We start from the raw sequence: 25,700 nt of genomic DNA, 5'->3' as shown, positions 1-25,700 counted from the left end.
TGAAATTGCAGCATTGACAAAAGCTAAGTTTGTTTTATCGAAGCTGAGATGAGTAGGGTTAATTGCAGCCAAAGCCAAATTATGATCATCATTATCTATATCACAATCATTATCAGTTAAAAACAAAAAAAAAATATGAGGGAGATGTTAAAATGTCAAGAAAAGTTTGGAAGCTATTTAAAAGGACCAGTGAGGAATCACAAATAAAAGAAAGCATCGTTGAGAAAAATTATAGAGGTAGAATTTTTACAACTGGTAATTTTTGGATTTTGGAAGTAAGGAAAATGATAGGTCAAAGATGAAAGAATGGTGGAGTCATGAACTAAAATAGGAAAACCAGAAGCTAGAACTGATCAACTATGTTTCATCAGAAATGCAGGTGACATATCCAGAGGGAAGCGTAGGTCAGGAAATCGATTGAAGATAGTTTCTATCTGTCATTTTACAGTTATTTAGTATAAATGTCTATTGAGGACCATGCAAGAACTTACATATGTTATTTCATTGACTTATTCATTCAAAAACATTTATTAAGTGTCTATAATGTTTTGGCTACTATGTGAGGAGCTAGGGCTACCATGGGGAGCAAGACAAATCCCTGCTCTTGGATAGCTTCCAGTCAAAAAAAGGAAACAGATAATGGAATATTACTCTACCATAAGAAGAGTTGAAATAATGCCATTTGCAACGACATGAATAGACCTTGAAATAATCATACTAAGTGAAATAAAACAGACAGAAAAGGTTGAAAACCACATGATATCACTTATATGTGAGATGTAAACTTAAAAGCAACAAATGAACAGGACAAACAAACAGAGACTCATGGACACGGACAATGGACTAGTGGTTACCATAGGGGAGGAGAGAAGGGAAAAAAATAAAATGTTAAATAAACAAACAAACAAAAAAGAAAACAGAGAACAAAAGATAATTACATCATATTAAGACTATTAAATTCAACTGAGTAAATTTGAAAATCTGATAGGCTTTATTAAACAACACCCCATTTAGTAACTAGAAGAGAGCTCCAGGGTTGTACAAAATAGAAGGCTTCTTTTTTTTTTTTTAATAGGAAGAAGGGTGGGGCAAGGGTACTATAACAAAAGAAAAGAAAAGAAAAGATTATTTTGGGGCTGGACAGCTTTGAGGTGAGAGAAAGGGAGGGCATGTATCTTGCAAATTGCCTCTTCACTCTATTGGGGAAATGAGGAGGATTCATGTGACGGATTACCCTACTGGTGCTTGACCAGAGAATTTCAGGCCGGTTGATTAAGATTACTTTTCTGAGAGGCTGAAATTGCAATTATATCAGGTATTAAATCTAGGCTAGTATCATGGGCTAAAAGCATGAGTGACTATTTTGCTCCTGTGGTTTTCTTTTTAACAAGACTTTAGTGAAAGAATTATAGCACACTGAGAAGACAGAGAAAGGATTATGTAGTCCACTAGTGTTGCCATAACAAAATACCACACACTAGGTGGCTTAAACAACAGAAATTTATTTTCTTACAGCCTGGAGGCTGAAAGTCCAAGATCAAGTGGTTGATGGGGGTAGTTTCTCCTGAGGTCTCTCCCCTTGATTTGCAGATGGCTATCTTGTCTTCTTGCTATGTCCTTACATGGCCTTTTCTCTGAATGTGCACACTGGTGTCCCTTCCTCTTCTTATAAGGACACTAGTCCTATTGGAATAGGGCCCTGCCCTTATGACCTCATTTAACCTTAAGTACCTCTTTAAAGATCCTATCTCCAAATATAGTCATGTTGATGGTTAGGGCTCCAACATATAAATTTTGAAAGAACACAATTCAGTCCGAAACAGATTAGCTTTTCAGAAAGTAGCCCCATCCAAAGTAAGATCTGAAGTTTGCATGGAATTAGCCAGGTAAAGAGTAAGGAGATGTGTACTTCAGACTGCAAGTAAAGTATGGTCAAAGGCCAGGAACAATAGAGAATATGGCACATTAGGAAACTAAAGGTCATTTCCAGATGAGTCTAGAGAGGTAAGCAAACAACCTTGGAAGGCCTCGGAAGTCATGACAAAATTGCAACTTTATTTCAGGGCAATAGGAAGTCCGTGGAATGCTGTAAGCAGGAGAATGACAAAACCAAATTTGCACTAATTACTTTGGCTGTAGTGTAAAGAGTTAACTGGAAAATGATAACACTGGAAATAGGAAGACAAGTTAGGAGGCTGCTACAATAATATAGGCAAGATGGCAGTGGGAATGGAGAGAAGTATACAGAACTGAAAAATCCTCAGGACGTAGAATTGGCAGGACTTGCTAAATGGACTGGGGAATGAGGAATAAACTTAGAATGATGCTTAGGTTTCTGAGTTGAGCAAATAGGTGGGAAGTTGGTTTGGTGCCCTGAGACAGGGGACAAAGAAGCAGATGGTCTGGGGGAGGGGAGGATCATGAGCTCAGTTTTTAATATATTGAGTTTTAGATTTGTGAGTCATGTAAGTAAAGATGTTGATAGCCTTATCAGCTAGCTATTTCAATGTTTCAGAAATGAGATTTTTTTTTTTTAAATGAAGTTTCAAGAGGTTGATTAGAGTGGGATGCATACCCATGTTTATTTGACTCCAAGGGCTATGCTTTTTCTACTATAGTCTACAAAATTTTCCTCAAAGCTCTGAGTCAGAAATATTTTGGACTTCAGAATTTTCTGGATTTTAGAAAGCTAATATTGTTCTTATACTCTATATTATAGAGCAGGTACTGGGGCAATCTCTCATAAAAATATACACATTAGTAAATCTTCAATGAATCGTGAATAACTATGAATAGTCTCATGACAGGATAGGTTTTGTCATCAAATGAATAATATAAAAGCTTTTATTTTTCATGGTGTACTGGATTTTGGAACTATAGATAAAGTTGTACCTTCTGGAATAATGTGATGCCATAGAAGTCAAAGGAATAGAGTTTCAAGAATAAAGTAATGGTCAGGAGTGTCAAATGTTATTGAGGGAAGAACTGAAGAAAAATTATTAGACTGGGCACCAAGAAGTTAATTATATCTTCGGGAACATATCTTTTACTAGTATAAGGTAATAGGAGTACAAGTCAACTTTTGAGGATTTAAAGAGTAAGACAAACTACGTAACAACAAAATGATTAAAATGAAATGACAAAAAATACAAAGTATCACCACCAACAATTTAGAGCAAGTGGAATTTTCTTTCACTGCCGGTGGTAGTGTAAATTGGCATAAGCATTTTGGAAAACTGGCAGTATCTACTGACTAAAGCTGAACATATGCATAACATATGACCCAGTAATTCTAATCCTAGATATATGTTCAGCAAAAATGTATGCATATGCACTCCAAAAAACACATACAAGATTGTTCTTATCAGCTTTGTTTGGGAGTAGCTATGGGTTCATGGCTGTTCATTATGTTGTAAATAAATTAGTTACAAATAAATAAAGTGTCATGAGTAGACCACTGAGAACTGTTGATCATGAGCCAAGAATTATAATTAATTCAAATCTGTGCACTGAGGTCCATATGAAAAGGGAAGAGGTATAAGTTGTTAATGAGAATGGTGCCTGAGGATGTACACTTCCTTCCAAGCACACTAATAGTAAAAGCAATAGATGGGTAACTCAAGGGGTGACCAGGAGATGGAAACCATGTGAACGCATGTGCAGGAGAGAGCAAGCTTGGGCCGCTACCATGAATCTGTCGTGCCAGGCCTGGATTGCCCTCCTATAGGTTTTTTCTTTTTTAACAGACTTCTGTCTTGCTTAAGTCATTTTTATTTTGTATTTTCTATTATATATAGGAAAATGCAACCTATAACTAATAGATTTCTATTAACTTCCTCATTTGACTTAATCTAGTCAAAGTCGATTTTTGCTATTTGCAACTAAAAAGTACCGACTAAAATATATGGCACAGGATTTGTGGTTATAAAGTCAAAATTTGCTCTTCTGTATATTTTACTTTAGGGCTTATTAAAAGTGAATATGTGAAGAAGTATACTTAATATTTTATATATAGCCAATGATTTTAAAAGACAGTATAATCAATGGTTAAAAATATAGTAAAAGAGTAGACAATCAGTCAAGTCTTTTTCACAAGTTAGTGTCGTGAAAAAAAAGATGAAGTCAGAATTTATCTCGATTAAAAGCAAATTAAGAAAACAAAGAGACATAGCAATCACATGCAAGGTATGGACTTTGGTTAGATTTTGATCTGCTCCAATTTTGGCAATTTGGGGAAATTGGACTGTGGTACAGGTTGATGTTAAAGAATTAGGGTTAATTTTGTTATGTATGAGTAAGGTATTATAGTAAAGTGGGGGAAATGTTCTTATTTTTAGAGATGAGTACTAAAGTAATTAGAGAGAAGTAAAATATTCATGATTTACTTAAAAATTTTTAGCAAACAAATAGATGGAAAAATATGGTAAAATGTTAGCTATCTGGCTGTTCGTTATACTGTTATACTTTTGATACACTTGAAATTTTTCATAAAAAGAATAAAAATGCATCTGTGCAAAAAAAGCTTTGTTTTTACAATTACAGAATAAACGTCCTATAAAATACAGCCAATAATTATAATTTAACCAAATAGGATATTTACTCTGTGACAGCAAAGAATTCAAGAGAGTTTTGTAAATTATTTCAATTTTGTGATAAAAAATTCTCCAATTGGTCTTTGCCCAATTACTTTGCTCCCTTTTGGTCTTTGCCCAATTAGTCTTTGCCCCTAAAACTGAATTGGAAGACTATGGTGAACATGGCAGTCACTCAGAGTCCTGAGGACTTCAAAACTGGTGATGGACAATTCAGTGTGGAATAAGCTAAATGTCTGGCCAAAGCTGAAGTCTGGCCAACCTCCATGTATGCTGCGAAAATTCTTTGGCTGCAGCCCTGATGTTGTAATATCTGAGGTTGCATCATTCTTCTCACAATTGCTTCTGGATCAAATAAATGTCAACAGCATATGATGTAAACATGTCAGGGTAGAGAGTATAGGTGTCTGTCATGTTCTTTCTTCCTTTCTCTTTCTCTATATCTCCCTCTCTTACCCCCTCCCTTTCTTTTTTCCTTCAATTAGTGGCAAAATTCTTATTTCTTCTGTGTTGCTTTGCTACTCTTCCCTTTCCTCGAGCTGTCACATGGCTTCACAGGACTGTCATTCAGAGGTTTCCTGTGCTGGTGTTGCTAGGTGGAACGGCTGCAGGGAGCATAGAATACATAGGGACTGACTAGATTAGCAACAGATTTAAGAATCTTGGCAACTTTTTAAAAGGAGGCTGGAGGCAAATCTCTCCTAGAAAATTTAGGGGAAAACAGTGTCTGTATTTCTGTCTTATGACTTCAATCATTTCTTCCCTATCATTCAGTTTCTACATAGAATCTACGAATTTATTTAAGGGTAATTAAACACTATCATCTTCCAATAACTCACGATTCTCTTGATTCCTTCCCAATATGTGACTGCTCTGTTTGAAATAAAATCTAAATGAACTAGCATTTTGCATTAAAGGGTCAGAACAATTGGCAGAGCTGCAAGTTTGGCGACTTTGTAATTGGGAATGGTGAATATAATGGCTGAAGAGGTTTTGATTAGGCATGTCTTAGCATTCTGAAATGCAGAAAGAAAATATAGGTGAAAAGTGTTGCCCTCATGCCTGACTCAGTGCAAATCAACAGGTAAGTTATTTTTTATAGTTGGAAACAGACAGCCCTGCTGATGCACCAATAGATACATGGGTCAAGGACATTTGGGATTTTGGAGAGCTCTCTTCAGCTCCCTTGTTTGCAAAACACTAACCTAATACAAAATTGGTTGAATCATTGCCTTTCTGCCTTTATTTGTCTCTTCCCAGGTGTCAGCTTACTGGATAAGAAACCTGCCCTGAAATTCTACTTTCCTTGGCTTCTCTTCTGTTGAGCTTTATTGAATAGAACGCCTAACTCCTGCCTAACTTGGCTCTCTTCATCCTGGCTCATGCTGAAGCAACTGGACAGCTTGGCTCAGAGTCCAAGAAGTTAGAGCCTATGACCTCACGCCAACCACCCCCCGCCCCCCAATTCTGTTCCTGCCCAGTCTGGTTTGTGAATAGTTCTTGGCAAATCCCCCAGAGGAGAACAGAGCCACTAACAATAGCAACTCTCTTTTTAACTTGAATCTTTTGGTACTCAGGACTATAAACTTAGGAAAACCCAAAATAACCTATGTAATTACAGTGGGTTACCCTAACAGTCTATTTCTCCTATTACCAACATTAGAGTCACTCCAGTAGATATTTAGCTGCTTGTAGTGGAAAGAGTACTGGGCTTATAGCCAGGCAGACCTAGATTCTTAACTTAACTATTTACTAGTTAAGTTAACTTAGCTATTTACTAGTTTTACGACTTTGGACAAGTTGCTAATTTGAGCATGTTGGAATTGAACGAGCAAATGTACATGTAAGTGCTGGGAGAATTACAAAATGTTATGCAAAGTTAAAATGTTGCTATTGAGAAATGAGGATAATTTAAAAGTTTCAGAAAAAGGAGAAACTAAATCTTCAAGAAGCACTTGAATCAACCTGAAGCAAGACAATGCTTAATCTCTTTTCAACACCCTGCTCCTTCTTAAAAACGAACAACCAGAACTAGTTTCCTTTTAAAGTTAAAGTCAGTCTTCCCTTTTGTTCATGATGAAGTTGGAAATGGAGAAGAGTTTGGTAGTTTCTCTTATGATGTTAAAAGGAAAAACCGCAAGCCCCAAATGGAGTTACTTGTGTCAAAAGCCCATGATATCAAACCTAGATTTAATACTTAACCTAATTGGAGATACAGCCTTTCCCAGGAGTGAATTTCAAACCAGTCAGTCTGGAATTTCTTGATCCACACTAGTTTGGTAATCATTATAAGACCCCCTACCCTCCCCGAAGGGAAGGTGTCCTTGCCTGAAATAATCTACTTCTAATTTCTTAGTACCACCTTCTTTCTGCCTATAAAAATATTCCATTTTGTACAACCTCTCAAAGTGCGCTTCTAGTTGCTAAATGGGATGTTGCCTAATTTATGAATTGCTTGATAAATCCAGTTAGATCTTCAAATTTGTTTGAATTTTGTTTTTTAACAATATCAAGGAACGATACAACAGGAAGATAAGTCCTCATACTAGTAAGTGCAGGAAAGAGGGTCATCTGCTTACATGCTAACTGTGCTGGTTTTCTCTGCAGTTAAGCTATTGTTTTTGTCCCTTAAATTTTTATTTTATATATAGTGAAAGGGGTTGACTCTTCAGATTTAGACATATTTTTGTCCTATATCACTCTTGTGCATACACAAAAAGAGAAATTTTCTATTGCAATCAAGGCAGAGTGATCTGTTGTGATCTTTTTTTTAAAATTTCTTCCTTTATTTGAATTGTAATGTGTCAATAATAGGTCCACTGTTTCCCCAGCTAGGATGGCCTGGAGACTTCTATAACCCTCCACTGATGGTCTTAGGAGATAAATGGGTCCTTCCTGGTAAGCAAAGAAGTCTTCCATGTGTCTAAAGGTATACAAACCTGCAAGTAGAAAACCAGCCAGTGGCAAGCTTCATTTATAGCTTGGAAGCCTGGATAGCCCTAAAGTCTTTGTATGCTTGCAAACTCTTCCTTTGATGACTCAGCCATCTAGCATGCAGGCTCTTCATAGCCTGTAGCTGATCAAGCCAATAGCATGACAGGAAGTGGCAGAGAATAGGGCTGACAGATGCAATGTCTGTGTCACTGTTTGGACATGGTATGTACATGTCAATTTTCCTCTTTTGCTGATCTGGATGAAATCACTCTTAAATATTGGTGTTTGCTTGAACATATTATACTCTCCTTCTTTGTCCAGCTGTTAACTTAAGTTCCCCTTAGAGGTATTAAGGGGAACTTAAGTTAACAGCTGGACAAAGTAGCTGCACAGTAGCTGCACAGCCAGCTACTGTGGACTGAGTAATGTGGTGACATAAATTCACTACTCATGGTTATAGTTTATCAAGGAATTTCTGCCTCTCGATTTTACCTCCTTGAAGGTGTCTGTAATAGTTTTCTATTACCACAAATGTAGTAGCTTAAAACAACACACATTTATTATCTCACAATTTCCATGGGTCAAGAGTCTGGGCATGATTTTGATGGGTCCTCTGCTGAGATTCTCACAAGTTTGCAATCAAGGCATAGACCAGGACTGGGGTCCACTTAAAGCTTGAGGTCCTCTTCCAAGCTCACACAGCTTTCGAAAGAATTAATTTCCTTGAGGCTGTATAGCTATGGTGCCTCTATCGCATCTTCCTGTTCCCTTCACAGCATAAATCACAATTATTTTTTATTGCCAATGAATTCCTTGACAGAAAGAACCCAGCATAGTGTTTTGGCACATACTTGTTATATGAATCAAGTCTCACATTAGGCTATTTGTGACCCACATTATTTTACTAATTTGTCAGCAACTTGAGGGCAGAGCCCTGAATCATTCATGTTTGTCTCCCTCAGGGGGTGGGTTTGGGGTCCAGTCCAGGGCATGGTTTAGCATCGCTGAAATCTGATTTAAAAGAAAACTCAGGTGCAAGAATAAAGGTGGGAAAGGGAGAACAAGAGAGAGTGTAGCAAATTAGAGTGAATTTGGGAAGTCAGGCTGGAAAGAAATGGGAGAAGCCAACAGCAGAAGTCAGCCACTTTTAAGTTCCAACAAGGCTACACCTCCTTACATGACGTCAGAAGAGACTTCAAGAAAATGAAGATAAGCTTCTCGCGAGAAGAAAGATCGACAGCGAGAAAGTGTACGTCAGTCTGTGACCCGCCTTCCCTGAGCTCCACCCCGGTCCTCACTCCCACCTTGAACCAGCCGCATGTGACGCCATGACGCGTGCGTGGCCGCGGCGCAGGGGGCGGGCCCACGGCGCAAGGGGCGGGCCCTTAGCGCCGGAGGAGGAAGTGGTGCGGTTATTGCTCTTTCTGCCCCCTCCGCTGGCTCCCAGGCGCGGATAGGGGCTACTTTCTCCGCCGCTGCTTCGCGCTCCCCTTCTGTTCACCTCCATGTGCTTCGGCGCCGTCGCTCCCCTTGCTCAGGCCGCCTCTTATTCCGGGGTCTATGGAAGTAATGGAAGGACCCCTAAACCTGGTGAGTGGCCTTCAGAGGGTCGCGTCCGCCCTCGGTGCTTTTACCTCAAGAGTTCGGTCTGGTCCCAGGGGTGCCGCTGACTCACGAGGCCAGGAGGCGGCTCGGCGAAGGTGGTCCTAAAGGCTGGGGGGCGCAGGCGGGCGTGGCCCCACAGAGTCTCCGGACCAGCTGTCCCAGACGTCGCCCCGCTCGGAGATCCCCGGGAAGATCCCGCGTCCATTTCCCGCTGCCTCCGGGCGCCCCCTGTCGCAGGGCTCTAGGCGAGGGGCTTCCACTAGCCGGGGCTGCCCCCTCTTCAGGCCGAAGGAAATGCCTTCAAGCGCCACGTAACCACCTCTCTGCAGCTTGGAGAGACACTGAAACCGGTCAGGGCAGAAATGGTGTGTTATAGTGCTTTTAACTTCCAAAACAGAGGATCTGAAATCTGAGCCTCCCCACTTTGGAGAGGTGAAGTAATACCCCTTCTCACCCCCATTTTTCTCTTCACTCATTTGTCACATTCAGATGCATAAACTGACAGTCTCCCTTTTCGGATAAGTTGGAGACAGCTGGAGAAAAAGACAGGGTTATTTCTGTTAGCTGAATTTCATCACTTTAGGCATAATGAAAATATGGTAGATGTTTGCCTTTCTCAGAAAAAGTGCTGATAGCCTATTATTATGTTTTTAGGCACTTCAGGTGTTGCGATTTAAGCAACCATGAGAAACACATTCTTTTTCTGACTGGCCACTGCATCTTCTCGTTTCCCAGAGAGGGTACTTACTTTGAATACAAAGCCAGGTTACTTAAGGTTGCAGACAGACTGAAGGAACTTAAGTGTCACAGGTTTGAAATTCAGTTGCAGTGGTGGGATTGGAAAAAGGACGTATGGAGAATTAATTTCTCAGGTTGGAACTCTGAACCCTAGGGTCGTGGAAGAGCCCTGGGCTGGATTTAAACCATTCTATAAAGGAGGAGTAGCAGCGCATGGTGGTTTAAGAGTATAGATTCTGGAGCTACACTGCTGGGATTTGAATTATGGCATTGTCACTTAAAAACTGTGTGACCTTGGGCAAATTAGTTGACCTCACTGTTTTGGTTTGTTGTGAGCATTCAAGGAGCAAATAGGTGTAAAGGGCTTAGAACAGTAACTGGTACATAGTACATTGTAAGAGTTAGCTATTATGGTAACCCAGAGCATAAGTCTTTAATTTAAAATCTCACTTGTAAAATAAAGATATGGACTTGTTGAGCTTGAAAGGCCTAAGATTCTAGGACCTAAACCTGTGGTTACCAAATGACTGGTGGCCAGGTCACTGTTCTGAGAAGTACCTCCCAGTTTTATTAAGTTGAGCCCTGCCCCCATTGGTGAGAGTTGTTTACACTTAAAAGAATTGGACTAGATTTGTGAGTTTTTAAAAACTAGGGAAATGTCTTGCACTTTTCTTGTTTTTAAGGTGACATAGTTTGCAGTGAAATATAATGGATGGCTCAATATTGAAACTTAGCAGGATTTAGAAATAACCAGCAGTTTATAAAGTGCTTCAAAGTTCAAGTGCCCATGCAAAATAGCCATTGGTTTAGTTCCAGTTAACTTCACTTTATTTGGCTATTGGCTGCAGCATAACCCCAGCCAGCTGTCCCACTAGTGTGTGGTGGCTTATGAGAAGACTGGAACTGGGTGAAGCAGCAGAATCACCAGTTTAGGAAGAATTAGTTAAATGTAATAGTATTTTTGTAGAAAATTTTGAATCGAGTCCTGTTAAGCAGGCTAGCATAATTCCATAATCCAGCTATAAAATTTATGTGGGCAAATATTAGAAATTTGGCATCATGAATTCTTAAACCATTTGAGATTTAGAAGATCTGAGTTCTAGCCAGCTGTTTATTGAAAGATAACAGTGGAATAGAGATTAACATTAACTTCAATCATTTTAACACTGCTGCTTGTAAGTACCAAAGACTGGAGTTTTTTGAAGACTAGTGTATTCTTTTATGTGAGCAGATATCCAGCTTAGTATTCAGTCGATTTCAATGAGAAATAGTTCTCAACACTATGATTTCGTGAGTACCTTTGAAAATCTCAGTGGTATACATAAGCTTTTTCTAATTGCATAGTATAGTCGTAATTCATTGTACAAGGACTATTGCAGTGCATAGACTTATGTATCTTCAGAGCATCCTTGGAATTTAGGAAGAACTGATTCCCGTTTTACAAATAAATAAGCCTAGGCTGAGAGAAATTAAGTAATTAAACTAGTGACTCAAAAACATTATGGATCACAATTTATTTTGATGTGACCTCTTTCTAGTAATGCTTCTGTATTAATGTACTCATTATTTTCATTTCAATATGGTCCTTATCTGTTGAATTGTAAATTCTGTGTCAGCATTTAGTGCCTCTGCTCTAGTATTTTTATATTAGATTTGCAGTAAGGGTCTGTAGGATTATTTCCTCAGTGAATTTTTAGGATATAGAAGAGACCAGTTTGAAATAGTCATTTTACTATATAGTACAGACATTGTGTTCTAGTTCTGGTTTTTGAATTTGGTCAGAAGAAAAATAAGATAAATCTTATATCAGTTGAGGGGGAAAATAGCTAGTCTTTGGACTCTTTTGTTTTACCAGTTATTTTTTTCTGTCAGTTTTTAACATGGAAAAATTATAACAAAATCACTTACTGTATATTTAGGCATTTATTTCCATACATTTAATTTTGGCATTGTGAATGCTGGCACCAAATGTCAAAACTCGTGAAATAATGTCTAGTTCTTTGGTTTGTTTGCTGCCTGTTTGGGAAGTGATGTCAGACCTTAATTTATACATGACTGTTGCTCATGCTTTGCTTACCTACTCTGCAAACTCAAAGGACAAGGTCCATGTGACTACATGGCCATAATTGTACTCTATGTGTTTGGCTCTTAAGAGTGCTGAGAATACATTTGTTGAGTAACTAAGCTTCCTTCTAGAGTGGTTCTTCTTATCTAAGAAATCAGATATCTGGGTCCAAAGAATGGCCTTGTACATACCTAAAATCTTTGTAACTATCCCATGTTAATTATATTGGCAGTGAAATCTTTAAGTTAAAAAAACAAAAATGAAAACAAAATGCTGTTTGAACTCTTCCCTTGTTGCCTTGGAAATTTCAAGAAAAAATTCATCCCGTGTCACAGTTAGGCTGTGCTTAATGGAAGTACTCTGGGGAAAGGTGGTAGAGCACTAAGACTTATTCAACAATTGCTAAGTGCTAAGATTGGCACCAGGCACTTTGTATGTATATTATTTATTTTGTTTTGTTAGGAGCTATATGAGATTCATTATATGGATGAATACATTGAAATGCAGAGTAAGTGGTGATAGTGGGATTTAAAAGCAAGATTCTAAATAAAATATTGATCTTTCTGTTCGATCAGTGTTTGCTCATTTGTTTGACTGTGATTCACAATGAGAAATTTTTACATAACGACCAGTACATACAAACGTGTATATTACTGCAGAGCTGCTACATTCTGGATGTGCCTCCTAGAATTGTGTAAAATGCAGGGACCCTCATAAATTTCACCCCCAGACAACAAAAAACTAAAACTAAAACTTTTATATGATGGCATACACACACACACACACACACACACACACATACACACACGTGTGTGGTGTTATATTTGGTGCACTCTAATATTTACTATTGGAGTTTTTGAAAAAATGCTGTTCTGACCCACTAAATCTATTTCACAGCTCACTAGGTGTTGTATCCTATAATTTGTCTTCACAGCAGATGGTGGTAAGTTATGAAAAAAAGGCAAACTAAATTGGAAACCTGAGGAAGAAAAAAGATGGAAAGATGTGTGTGGGAGAAATTGATCCTTAGACTTAAAATCAAAAAACAGGTTTCCTGGACTTCTCTAACTCTTGAGCAGTTATCTTAAGTATAATTTTATTACATTAGAGGGTCAGTTTGGTACTTACTGTTAGAAGACACTACTTGCCTGTAGGAGACTCACTGATGGATGAATGGATAAAGAAAATTGTGTATGTGTGTGTAGAATGGAATATTATTCAGCCATAAAAAAGAATGAAATCTAGTCATTTGTAACAACATGGGTGGACCTTGAGGGCATTATTCTATGTGGAATAAGTCAGACAGAAAGACAAACACCATAATGATCTCCTTTATATGTGGAATCTAAAAAAAAATTTCTTTGTAACTGTATGGTGTGAGAGATATTAGACTTATTATTGTGATCATTTTGCAATATATACAAATATCAAATCATTTTATGGTACACCTGAAACTAATATAATGTCAGTTATACCTAAGTTAAATATATAATCCTAAGGGAAACAATTACTAATGATTAGTAAATTGTGACAGAATAGAAAAACTAAGGCAAAAAAGAAAACACTGATTTTTATGAAGGTCAGATTTATATAATTTTATAAGAAATCCAGAAAGTTAAAAAAAAAAAACAAAACAGGCAAACAAAAAAATTGAGCTCATTTGTATACCAATCTAGGGAAATGAAAATATGTTAATGGAGTTGAAATTCTTTTTAAAACAATTTTTAAATTGAGGTATAATTGACATACTCATTTCAGATATACAACATAATGGTTCTATATTTGTATATATTTCAAAATGATCACAGGGAGTCTAACATCTATCACCATACATAGTTACCGATTTTTTTTTTCCTTGTGTTGAGGACTTTTAAGATCTGCTCTCTTAGCTACTTTTCAAATATGCAATATCCATTGTCACCATTTCCATGACTTATTTTATAACTGGAAGTTTGTGCCTTTTGGACCCCCTTCCCCCATTTTGCCCACTCCACAACTTGTCACCTCTGGCAACCACCAGTCTGTTATCTGTATCCATGAGCTTGGGATTTTTTTGTTTTTGTTTTTTCTTTTCATTTTTTTAGATTCCACATATAAGTGAGATCATATGTTGTCTTTCTGTGTCTGACTTATTTTACTTAGAATAAGTAAAATAAGGTCCATGTTGTTTCAAGTGGCAAGATTTCATTCTTTTTAATAACTGAATAATACTCCATTTTGTGTGTATGTGTACATATCACATCTTTGTCTATTCATCCGGTGATGGACAACACTTAGGTTGTTTTCATATCTTGGCTATTGTAAATAATGATGCGATGAACATGGTGGTGCATGCATCTTTTGCAGTTAATGTTTTTATTTTATTCAGATAAATACCCAGAAGTGGAATTGCTAGATCATATGGTAGTTCTATTTTTAAATTTTTAAAGGAACCTCCTTACTGTTTTCCATAGTGGCTGCACCAATTTACATTCCCACCAACAGTGCATGAAGGTTCTCTCTTCTCCACATCTTCGTCAACATTTCTTGTTTCTTGAGTTATTGATGATAGCCATTCTGACAGGTAGGTATGAGGTGATACCTCATTGTGGTTTTAATTTCTTGAGTAGTGACATTGAGTGTCTTCATGCACCTATTGGTCATTGTATGTCTTTTTTGGAAAAGTGTCTATTCAAATCCTCTACCCATTTTTAAATCAGATTGCTTTTTTTTTTGCTATTGAGCTTTCCGAGTTCTCTATATAATTTGGATATTAACTCCTTATCAGATATGTTTTGCAGATATTTTCTCTCATTCAGTATGATGCTTTTTCATTTCGTTGATGATTTCTCTTGCTGGGCAGAAACTTTTTAGTTTGATGTAGTCTCCCTTCCCCCCCCCCCCATTTTTTTGCCTTTACTTTTTGTGTAATATGCAAAAAATCATCCCCAAGACCGATGTCAGTGAGCTTACCACCTGTGTTTTCTTCAAGGAATTCTGTGGTTTTAGGTCTATATTGAAGTCTAATCCATTTTCATGTATGGTATCAGATAGTGGTCCAGTCTCATTCTTTTGTACGTGGCTCTCTAGTTTTTCTAGCACCATTTATTGAAGAGACTGTCCTGACCCCATTATATATTCTTGGCTCCTTTGTCATAAATTGTCTATATATGTGTGGATTTATATCTGGGATTTCAATTCTATTTTAATGATCTGTGTGTCTTTTTTTTATGCCAGTATCATACTGCTTTGATTCTATAACTTTGTAACATAGTTTGAAATCAGGGAGTGCGATGCCTTTGGCTTTGTTCTTTCTCAAGATTTCTTTAGCTATTCAGGGCCTTTCGTGGTTCCACACAAATTTTAGCATTGTTCTATTTCTATAAGTGCCATTGGAATTTTGATAGCAATTGAATCTCTAGAATGCTTTGAGTAGTATGGACATTTAAACAATATAATTCTTCAGGTCCACGAGCACAGAATATCTTTCCATTTATTTGTGTCATCTTCAGTTTCTTTCACCGGTGTCTTATAATTTTCAGTGTACAGGTCTTTCACCTCCTTGGTTAAATTTATTCTTAGGTATTTTATTCTTTTTGATGCTATTGTAAATGAGACTGTTTTCTTAATTTCTCTTTCTGATAGTTCATTATTCGTGTATAGAAACAACAGATTTCTGTATACATTAGTCCCCCCTTTATCTGTGGTTTCAACTTTCCGCAGTTCCAGTTACCTACAGAAAATATTAAATGGAAAATTCTGGAAATAAGCAATTCATAAGTCTTAAATATGTTGCTTTAATGAGTAGTGCGATGAAATCTCACGCTGTCCCATTCCTTTCTTCCCGGGACATGAATCATCCCTTTGTTCAGTGTATCTACACTGTATAGTCATGTATTGCTAATGATGGGGATATGTTCTGAGATGGTATAACATACTACTGTAATGGTATGTGCTATGCATTTATACAACTGGCAGTGCAGTAGTTTTGTTTACACCAGCATCACCACATATGCAGGTATGCACTACAATATCACTACAACACATGCATTCCACTATGACATCAGTAGGTGATAGGAATTTTTCAGCTCTATTATAATCTTAGGGGGGACTACTGTTGTATATGTGGTCTGTCATTGACCGAAATGTTTTGTGGTGCATGAGTGTATTGAGATAATTTTTATCATTCATTTGGTTAATGTGATGTTTCACATTGATTTGTGGATATTAAACTATCTTTGCATCTCTGAAATAAACCCCATTTGATCATGGTATCTGATCCTTTTAATTTGTTGAATTTGGTTTGCTAATATTTTGTTGATGATTTTTGCATATATATTCCAGGGTGGTTGGCCTGTAATTTTCTTTTCTTATGGTGTCATCTGGCTTTGGTATCAGAATGATGCTGGCCTTGTAAAATGAGCTTGGAAGTGTTCTCTTCTGTTTTTTGGAAGAGTTTGAGAAGGATCGGTATTTTTTTAATGTTTGGTATAATTCAAAAAGTGAAGCTGGTTCGGAGTTGTGTGTGTTGGGAGGTTTTTTGATTACTGATTCAATCTCTTTACTGATAAATTGTTCAAATCTATTCATGATTCTGTCTCGGAAGGTTACAGGTTTCTAGGAGTTTCTTTATTATAGGTTGTCCAATTTGTTGGAGTATAATTGTAGTATCTCTTATCTTTTGTATTTTTGTAGTATGAGTTGTATCTCCTCTTTCATTTCTGATGTTGAGTTCTTTTTTTCTTGGTGAGTCTAGCTCAAGGTTTGTTGACTTTGTTAATCATTTCAAAGAAACAGCTCTTGATTTTATTAATCTTTTTTATTGTCTTTTTAGTCTTTATTTCATTTATTTTTGCTGGCTGTGATAGTTCCTTTCTGCTACTAACTCTGAGCTTTGTTCTTTTTCTAGTTCCTTGAGGTGTAAACTTAGGTTGTTTATTTGAGATTTTTCTTGTTTTTTTGAGGTAAGCATTTATTGGTATGAATTTCGCTGTTAGAATCTTTTGCTGCATCCCATAATTTTTGGTATGTTGTATTTCCATTTTCATTTGTTTCAAGGTATATTTTGATTTTTGATTTCTTCATTGACCCATTGGTTCTTCAGTAGCATGTTTAATCTCCACATATTTGAGAATCTTCCAGTTTTCTTTCTGTAATTGTTTTCTAGTTTTATACCATTGTGGTTGAAAATGATGTTTGATGTGATTTCAGTCTTCTTAAAATTGTTAAGGCTTGTTTTATGGCCTAACATGATCTAATGCATCCTGGACAATGTTCCATGTGCACTTGAGAAAAATGTGTATGTGTATTTTGTTGCTCGTTAGTGGAATGTTCTGTGTGTATGTATGTCTGTGTATGTGTGTATATATATATGTTATATATATATATTTATATATGTATGCATGATAGGTCCATCTGGTCTAACATGTTGTTTAAGGCTTGTGTTTTCTTATTGATTTTCTGTCTTTTGATCTATTTATTGATGTAAGAGAGGTATCAAATCCCCTACTATTATTGTATTGCGCTCTCTCTCTCTCTCTCTCTCTTTCTCTCTCTCGGGGTCTGTTAATATTTGCTTTATATATTTAGGTGCTCCTGGATTTAAAGTTCTTGAAGTGCGCTACATTACCGTTTCTGTCCTAACAGTGTCCTGATAAATATTTATACTTTATTTAAGTATAATGTTTAAGCCAAGAATGCATCTATTTTGAATATTAACCTATTTAGGTTAATATTAACCTAAATAGGTTAATATTAACCTAAATAGGTTAATATTAACCTAAATAGGTTAATATTCAAAATAGATGCATTCTTGGCTTAAACATTATTTAAATTGTTAGTAAAATCACTCATGAAGACCTGGGGTGTCTTGTATCTTTTCTGAATTAATATGAAATATTAAGATAAAGTCTCTCCCATAAAATCTTAGTGCATCCTGGAATTCTTGGCAGAAGAGCAGCAGTTACCAGAATTACAAAATATGAGTGCCCAAACTACTTTTAGAATCACTACCCAACATTCCCATTTCAGTTGCTTTTTGTTCCTATTTTATTTTGAATTACCAAGGAAATATATTTATGGATTTAGTACTTTTAATGGCTGTTCTTCTATCAAAAACAGTAGAGATCGATTTTAATATTTTAAATTTTTTATTTTTCAGTTACAGTTAACATATAACATTACATAAGTTTCAAGTGTACACATAGTGATTAGACATTTATATAATTTACAAAATGATCACCCCAATAAGTCTAGTACCATCTGACACCATACATAATTATTACAATATTATTGAACATATTCTCTATGCTGTACTATATATCCCCATGACTTTTTATAACTGGTAATTTGCACATCTTAATCCCTTCTCTTTTTACTCTTCTCTCCCTTCTCCCTGCCATCTGGAAACCATCAAAGTGTTCTCTGTACCTGTGAGTTTGTTTATTTTTTAGATTCTACATATGAGTGAAATCATATGGTATTTGTCTTTCTCTGACTTATTTCGCTCTAGGTCCATCCATGTTGTCACATCAGTTTTAATATTAGAGAGCTTAGATTGTTTTAAAAATAAGAATTACTGCTGATATTAAGTGTCCTTCATTATCTTCAGTTAAAAAAGAAAGGGAGTTTAATTTAGTCTTCCCAACTATATTGTAAACATTTTGATTGCAGGTACCTACCTCCAAGTGCTTTTATTGTCTTTTAACTAGTTTAATTTTCACATTCTGGGTGTCTAAAAAGAAGCTAGTAGGAACTGGATTTTTTAATAGGGAATTTGACTGTTGTGGTGCCAAATAACCTAGAGTAGATGTATGTTTTTAAATGAGGTGTAGATTGGACATTACATGGGGAAGTTTTAGGGGAGTCGGGAAAGCCATGAGGTCCTGTTCTCACTATTCGAGAACTTCTCATTTGTTTCTTTGATGAAACAATTCTATTATTGCAGAGCTTGAAGTTTTATTAGGGAACTTCATAAATATAGTACAAGGTAGAAAGTGACTAATGTCATCAAAGATAGAGACGCTAGAGATACAGCATTAGAGTGAGGTAACCTCAGAGAGCAGCTCATCCTTGCTTCTCAAAGTGTGTCCATTAGCCTGCAGCTTTAGCTTCACTTTGGTGGAATCTCAAGACTTACTTCAGTTTAGACCTACTAAGAGTTAGCATTTTAACCATATCCCCCCAGGTGGTTTGTATTCCATTAAAACTTGAAAAGCACAGATCTGGTCCAACGCTATCATTTTGCAGGTGGAAAATAGGTCCTGAAGGATGAAATAACTAGGCTGATTAAGTGTGTAAGTAAGAACTTGGGCCAAGAACCATGGGTTCCTGGTAGGGCTGACTCTGCACTGTGTTATCCATGGGACGTACTATGGGATTTCAAAGATTCGACTCTTATATGGGTCATCTTTCAAAGCTCGGAAAAGTAAAGGCACCTGAAGATTCACTCCTTTCTTTCCTTTTGTTTTCCCTCTACTGCAGTGGTCCCTAACCTTTTTGGCACCATGGACCAGTGCTCCTATGAGAATCTAATGCCTAATGATCTGAGGTGGAGCTGAGGCGGTAATGCTAGCACTGAGGAGCAGCTGCAGATACAGATAAAGCTTGGCTTGCTTGCCCACCACTCACCTCCTCCGTGGCCCAAGGGTTGGGGACCCTGCTCTACAGAACCTTGTTGTTTGAGTGCCATTTGTTTAACTATACTATCTGAACACATTTTTTTAGAGAAATCATGTCGATCATAACATAGCTTTCTTTATCATGTACATTCTCTTCCCAAAAGACCTGTATCATTTTGGGGTACTATAAAATACTGCTGTGTTCTGAACATATTTTTGCTCAGTCCAAGAGTCCATGGTTAAAATTATTTTAAGGCCCCAGTCGTGTATTGTTATCTATTATTATTTTCAGTGTAAATTGAGACTTAGACGAAGTTTGTTTAATTACTGTTTGAAGAATAAAAATCCTCTGAAACAATTGAAAGGGATGATCTTGTTTTTGAGTGTTACTTATTTCTTACAAAAATAGAAGTGAGGAAAATGTAAACAACATGCATAGCTGGAGGTACTGTTTTCTTTGTCTTCACCTCAGTTTTGCACTGAGCATGATTTGTAAACATACCCAGAATAATTCTCTCTTTGCAAAAGTGCTGCTCTGAAGTATTTTTATGAGGCATCAGTGGCACATTTTTTTGAAAAGCATTCTAGATAAATTACTTTACACCTGACAAAAACATATTTGCTTTTTTTAAAAAAATTTTTTTTGAGATAAAGTGCCCATAACATAAAATTTACCCTCTTTATTTTTTTTTAAGTATATAGTTCAGTAGTGTTAAGGACATTTACATTGTTGTGCAACACATCTCCAGAACTTTTCCTTTTATCTTGCAAAGCTGAAACTCTACACCCATTAAACAACAACTCCCCACTTTTCTCTCCCCGACAACCACCATTCTACTTTCAATTTCATATGAATTTGACTGCTTTAGATACCTCACATAAGTGAGATCATACAGTATTTGCCTTTTTGTAACTGGCTTATTTTATATTTCATTATTAGCTTCATGTCCTTAAAGTTCATCCATGTAGCATGTGTCAGTTTCCTTTTTAAGGCTAAGTAATATTCCATTTATGTATATATTACATTTTGTGTATTCTTTCATCTATTGATGGGCATTTGAGTGGCTTTCACCTTTTGACTATTGTGAAAAATGCTGTAAATATGGGTGTACAAGGCTTTTCATTTTTAAGAAACTTTGGGTAAATCATCTGTGAGTTCAGTGAGGAAAATAATACACTAGCCAGAAGACTTTAGCTGATTATTTGTCGTCGTCTTTGCCTGCTAACTGTATAACCTTATATAAGATACATAACCCCTCTGAGTCGGTCCTCTTTGTGTAAGAAGGAATCACATTTACAAAGTTATAGTCATTCTTAAAGTATAACATGTAAGGAGGCCAGTGACTACTTATTTAATCCATTTATCTTTACATTCAGGGTACTTTAGTCATTTGCTTTCAGAACTTTTGAGTTTGTCTTTGTTTTGGTGACTGGTACATAAAAATATCTGCACCATAATAAAAAATGGAGATATTAATTCCTCAACTGTACATTGTACATATTTATATTTTAAAAACAAATAGTACCTCATGTTGAAAGAAATAATGAGTTAATACAGGAGAAGCTTGGATTTTACTATGTGATAAGTAATTTCTGGATTATAGTTTTTAAACTATACCAACTAATGAAAGTATCTACACAATAACTCCTGTTTTTAAAGGAACTTATTAAAAATCAAGAAAATATACATTTTGAGTAATAGCCTATGATTATAACTCTTGCTTAATCTCTGAAGAATGGAAGAATGTTGGGTCAATGAAGGAGTTTAGTGCCTGGTGTTAATGGTTTATCTGTAATGTTGAAAGAAGTTGCCCATCCTTTCAGGTGCTATATAGTTCAAAGAGCCACCCATTAGGTTTTCATTACAGATATAGCTGTAACGGTTTGATGTGTGGCAACGAACAGCATTATTTATCTTCTTAAAAGTTTTCTTAAGTGGCCTTTTTTATGATTCAAGAGAACTTAAGAATGTTTGTCTTTTAGGCTCATCAACACAGCAGACGAGCAGACCGTTTATTAGCTGCAGGGAAATACGAAGAGGCTATTTCTTGTCACAAAAAGGCTGCAGGTGAGTATTTTTAAGAAATATTAAATCCAGAACTGCAGGGCAATTTCTTTTCTCTAGTAGCTCTCAACACTATTTATAATGAAAATACAGCAGTAATGATATGTTGTTGCCCTGCATATACAGGGTTGACACCACCGGCGCATCAGCATGCATGTTATAAGTGTATTGGATTTTGTAGTTCCTTTTAACCCAGTCTTCTTTCTAAACCATGAAAATCGCATATGCTGTATTGGTAAATGATTCATGGACACAACTTTCTGAGCCTAAACATCCCTAAAGACAGAAGTAATTGAAGAAGTCTGCCAGTTCATCATAGTTATTATAGAAAAGGAGTCTGGATTTCAAATATTTAACTATTTGAGTTCTGAAAGTAATACCCAGTTTAATTCCGACCAGTTAATTTTCATTGAGATTGTTTTCTAAGATGTTGATAATATAAAACCCATCAAAACTTTTTCCTGTGGATTTTCTTTACCCTTTCTTCTAAATATTTCATCTGTGTATTCATGCTTGTAGTATTATGCTGGTGATTGCTTTCTTTTAGGTATAAAATGTAGAATAATTGACTTATCAAACACCTAATTTTATCTTAGTCACACAACCTAGCATACGTTGAACTCAAATAGATCTTTGGGGTCCGTTTTGTACACGTTTCTGTTGGCTGAATAACAAACCTAAAAGCTTTGGGGAAGGAGGTATTTTACTCATGTTGCATCCAAAATGGGTATAGCCACCTTTTTTAGAGCAAACCATACAGTCTTTCTGCGGAAGGCACTTTCCTTTTCCTCTAGACGGGTATAATAATCAAAGCCATGTTCTTTCCTAGCAGAGTGTGCCCCTCATGTGTTACCTGACTGCTGAAATACAGACCGCACAGTGGACTCTTATGTCAGTGATTTTTGCCTACAAGTCAATGGTTTTCAGTGAAAATATCATCTTATTTTTAAAGAATTAGTTTTGCCACTGAGGTGTATCCCTTTAGCTATAGATCTGAGCATATAGTATGTACCCTATAAATCTTTGTGAATTTTTATGGTGGGTTTTATGGGGGCTTTATACAATTAAATTTGGTAGCTCATGCTCTTTAACTCGTTCATAAACCATATTTTGTTCTGAATCAAATTGTTAAATTTGTAGTCACTATAAAGAAAAGACAATGTACTATACAATTTAAGAAAACCATGTTGTAGATGAATGCCACAGATAAATGACACCTTTAGTTGAGTAGCCTAGAGTGGTCATGGTTATACCTATATAACATGTCAAGATGGAGTGATTAGCATAGGTTGTGCATTAAGCAGTAGGATATTCTGAATATATAAAAGGGAAGAGTTTTTTTTACTCTACCTATATCCCTTATTTATTTGAAAACTTAAAACTAGTGTTGGCTTTAAACACTTCTCCCTCTTTTCTCTGTATTTAAATTCTGTGATATGCTCAGGAGTAGAAAAAGGTAGCCTGTTAGATCCTATTAGCTGTAATTATGGAGATAGAATTAAGTGTGATTAGTTAATCCCACTGAGCCAGTTTGATTTGGAGTTTGGACTTGTTAAAAATAGCCTTGTGTTATGTTTTAGAATAGAGTTATGAATATGATGTTAGTTTGAATATTAACATGGTTGGAATGAGCTCAATGATTTCTTAATTGACTGACATCTTTGGGAGGTATGGATATAGTTGTATTTTGAGAGGAAAAAAATTAGTATTTAGAAATCATTTTACAGATGACAGGGAAAGGTCATCATTTGAGAAAGACTAATTAGAAGGAAAGCCTGAAATGTGAGAATTTAGGGCAAAAAAGGGGCCTCTGTGTCCAACTGTTAAAGATTAGAGGAGATTCAGAGACTAAAAATTTACCCTGAGATTATTTAGCTAAGGACTCCTAGCCCGTATACTTTGTAGTGTTCTTTTTTTAAAATAACTTTTTTATTTTTTCAATTACATTTGTTTCAGGTATACAGTATAGTGATCGACTATTTATATAACTTACGAAGTGATCACCCCAATAAATCTAGTACCCATCTGACACCATACATAGTTAATTACAATATTATTTACTATATTCCTTATGCTATACTTTACATACCCATGACTATTTTATAACTACCAATTTGTACTTCTTAATCTCTTTTCCCTTTTTCACCCATCCCTTCAACTCCCTCCCATCTGGCAGCTATCAGAATGGTCTCTGTATCTATGAGATTATTTGTTTATTTTGTTCTTTGGATTCTACACGTAAGCGAAATCATATGGCATTTGTTTTTTCTCTGACTCCACTTAGCACAATACCCTCTACGTCCATTCATGTTGCAGATAGCAAGATTTCATTCTTCTTTGTCGCTGAATAATATTCCATTGCATATATGTACTACTTTTTCTTTATTCATTCATCCATTGATGGACACCCAGGTCGCGTCCTTATCTTGACTGTTGTAAATAATGCTGCAGTGAATATGGATCCACATGTCCCTTTGAAGTAGTGTTTTGGGTTTCTTCAGGTAAATACTCAGAAGTGTGTGTGGGGAGGTCCTTCTTTGTCTCTATAGCCTTTGTTTTAAAGTCTGTTTTGTATGGTATAAGTATTGCTACTACAGCTTTTTTGTTTCCATTTTCATGAAATATCTTTTTCTATCCCTTTACTTTCATTCTGTGTGTGTCTTTTGATCTGAAATGAGTCTCTTATAGGCAGCATATGTGAGGGTCTTGTTTTCTTGCCCATTTAGGCTACCCTATCTTTTGATTATTTAATCCATTTACATTTAAAGTAATTGATATTATTCATATTTTTTATCTTGTTTTCTTAAAGAAGTCCCTCTAACATTTCTTGTAATACTGGTTTGGTGGTGATGAACACCTTTAGTTTTTTATCGTATGAGAAGCTCTTTATTCTGTCCTATGATTCTAAATGATAGCTTTGCTGAGTCATCTTGGTTGTAGGTCCTTGTTCATCACTGTGAATATTTCATACCAGTCTTTTCTGGCCTGCAAAGTTTCTATTGAGAAATTAGCTGAAATTAGTCTTATGAGAGCTCTCTTATAGGTAACTAATTGCTTTTCTCTTACTGCTTTTAATATTCTCTCTGTCTTTAACTTTCGTTATTTTAATGATGCTGTGTCTTGCTGCAGGCCTCTTCGGGTTCTTTTTGTTTGGGACTCTGCGCTTCCTGGGCTTGTATGTCTGTTTCCTTCACCAGGTTAGGGAAGTTTTCTGTCATTATTTCTTCAAGTAGATTTTCAGTTCCTTGCTCTCTCCCTCTCTCTTCCTTCTGGTACTCCTATGATGCGAATGTTGGTACATTGGATGTTGTTCCAGAGGCCCCTTAAACTATCTTCATTTTGGGTATTCTTTTTTCTTATTGCTGTTCTAATTGGATGTTTTCTGCTACCTTATCCTCTAATTTGCTGATTCAGTCCTCTGCTTCATCTGATCTCCTGTTGATTTTTTTTCTAATGTATTCTTTATTTCAGTTTTTGAATTCTTCATTTCCGACATTATTTTTTTATGTTTTCTATCTCTTTGTTAAAATTCTCACTGAGTTCATCTACTCTTCCCCCTAAATTCATGGAGCATCCAAATAACCAGCGTTTTGAACTCAACATTTTGTAGATTGCCTGTCTACATTTTGTTTAGTTCTTTGTCTCCCCATTTTGGCTGCCTCCCTGTGTTTGTTTCTGTTTATTAGGTAGGGCTGCTATGTCTCCCGGCCTTATGTAGTGGGTGTCCTATGATGCCCAGTGGTGCATTTCCCTGGTCGCCTGACCAGGTGCTCCAGTTGTGTCCCTTGTATGGGTTGTGTGTACCCTCCTGTTGTAGTTGAGCTTTGGTTGCTGTTAGCACATCAGTGGGAGGGAGTGACCCTCAGACTGATTCATTGTAAGGACTGGCAGTCACTACAGTGGAGAAGCTGTTGTGCAGGGGCTGACTCTATGGAGCAGGATTCGCTTTAGCAGGCTCTGGTGCCTGCCTAGTTTGCCCTTTGGATATGTCACCCTTGGATGTGGCCCTGGGTGGTGCTCTGGCTAGGTCTGAAGCTGATCACTGGAGCCTCCTCAGAGGGGCCCTGCCTGAGGACACCTGGCATGTGCCACCAAACAATGCA

General features: G+C 36.5%; 1 protein-coding gene across 2 annotated transcripts in view; it reads left to right on the top strand.

The window, feature by feature from the left end:
• The first annotated feature begins 8,859 nt into the window (after nucleotides 1-8,859).
• NRBF2 (nuclear receptor binding factor 2) overlaps nucleotides 8,860-25,700 on the top strand; it is a 22,910-nt gene continuing 6,069 nt past the window's right edge. The window contains exons 1-2 of one of the 2 annotated variants that reach the window (XM_006915593.2): nucleotides 8,860-9,116; nucleotides 21,516-21,600. In XM_006915593.2, coding sequence (XP_006915655.1) covers nucleotides 9,087-9,116; nucleotides 21,516-21,600 — 115 coding nt within the window. In that variant the 5' untranslated portion in view covers nucleotides 8,860-9,086. The remainder of the gene's footprint in view (nucleotides 9,117-21,515; nucleotides 21,601-25,700) is intronic. The other variant, XM_006915594.3, reaches the window with a different exon arrangement.

Source organism: Pteropus alecto, unplaced genomic scaffold, assembly GCF_000325575.1.
Source record: "Pteropus alecto unplaced genomic scaffold, ASM32557v1 scaffold155, whole genome shotgun sequence".
NCBI classification, from domain to species: Eukaryota; Metazoa; Chordata; class Mammalia; order Chiroptera; family Pteropodidae; genus Pteropus; species Pteropus alecto.
Note: the sequence above shows the minus strand (reverse complement) of the source record. Positions and strands in the feature narration are given on the sequence as shown.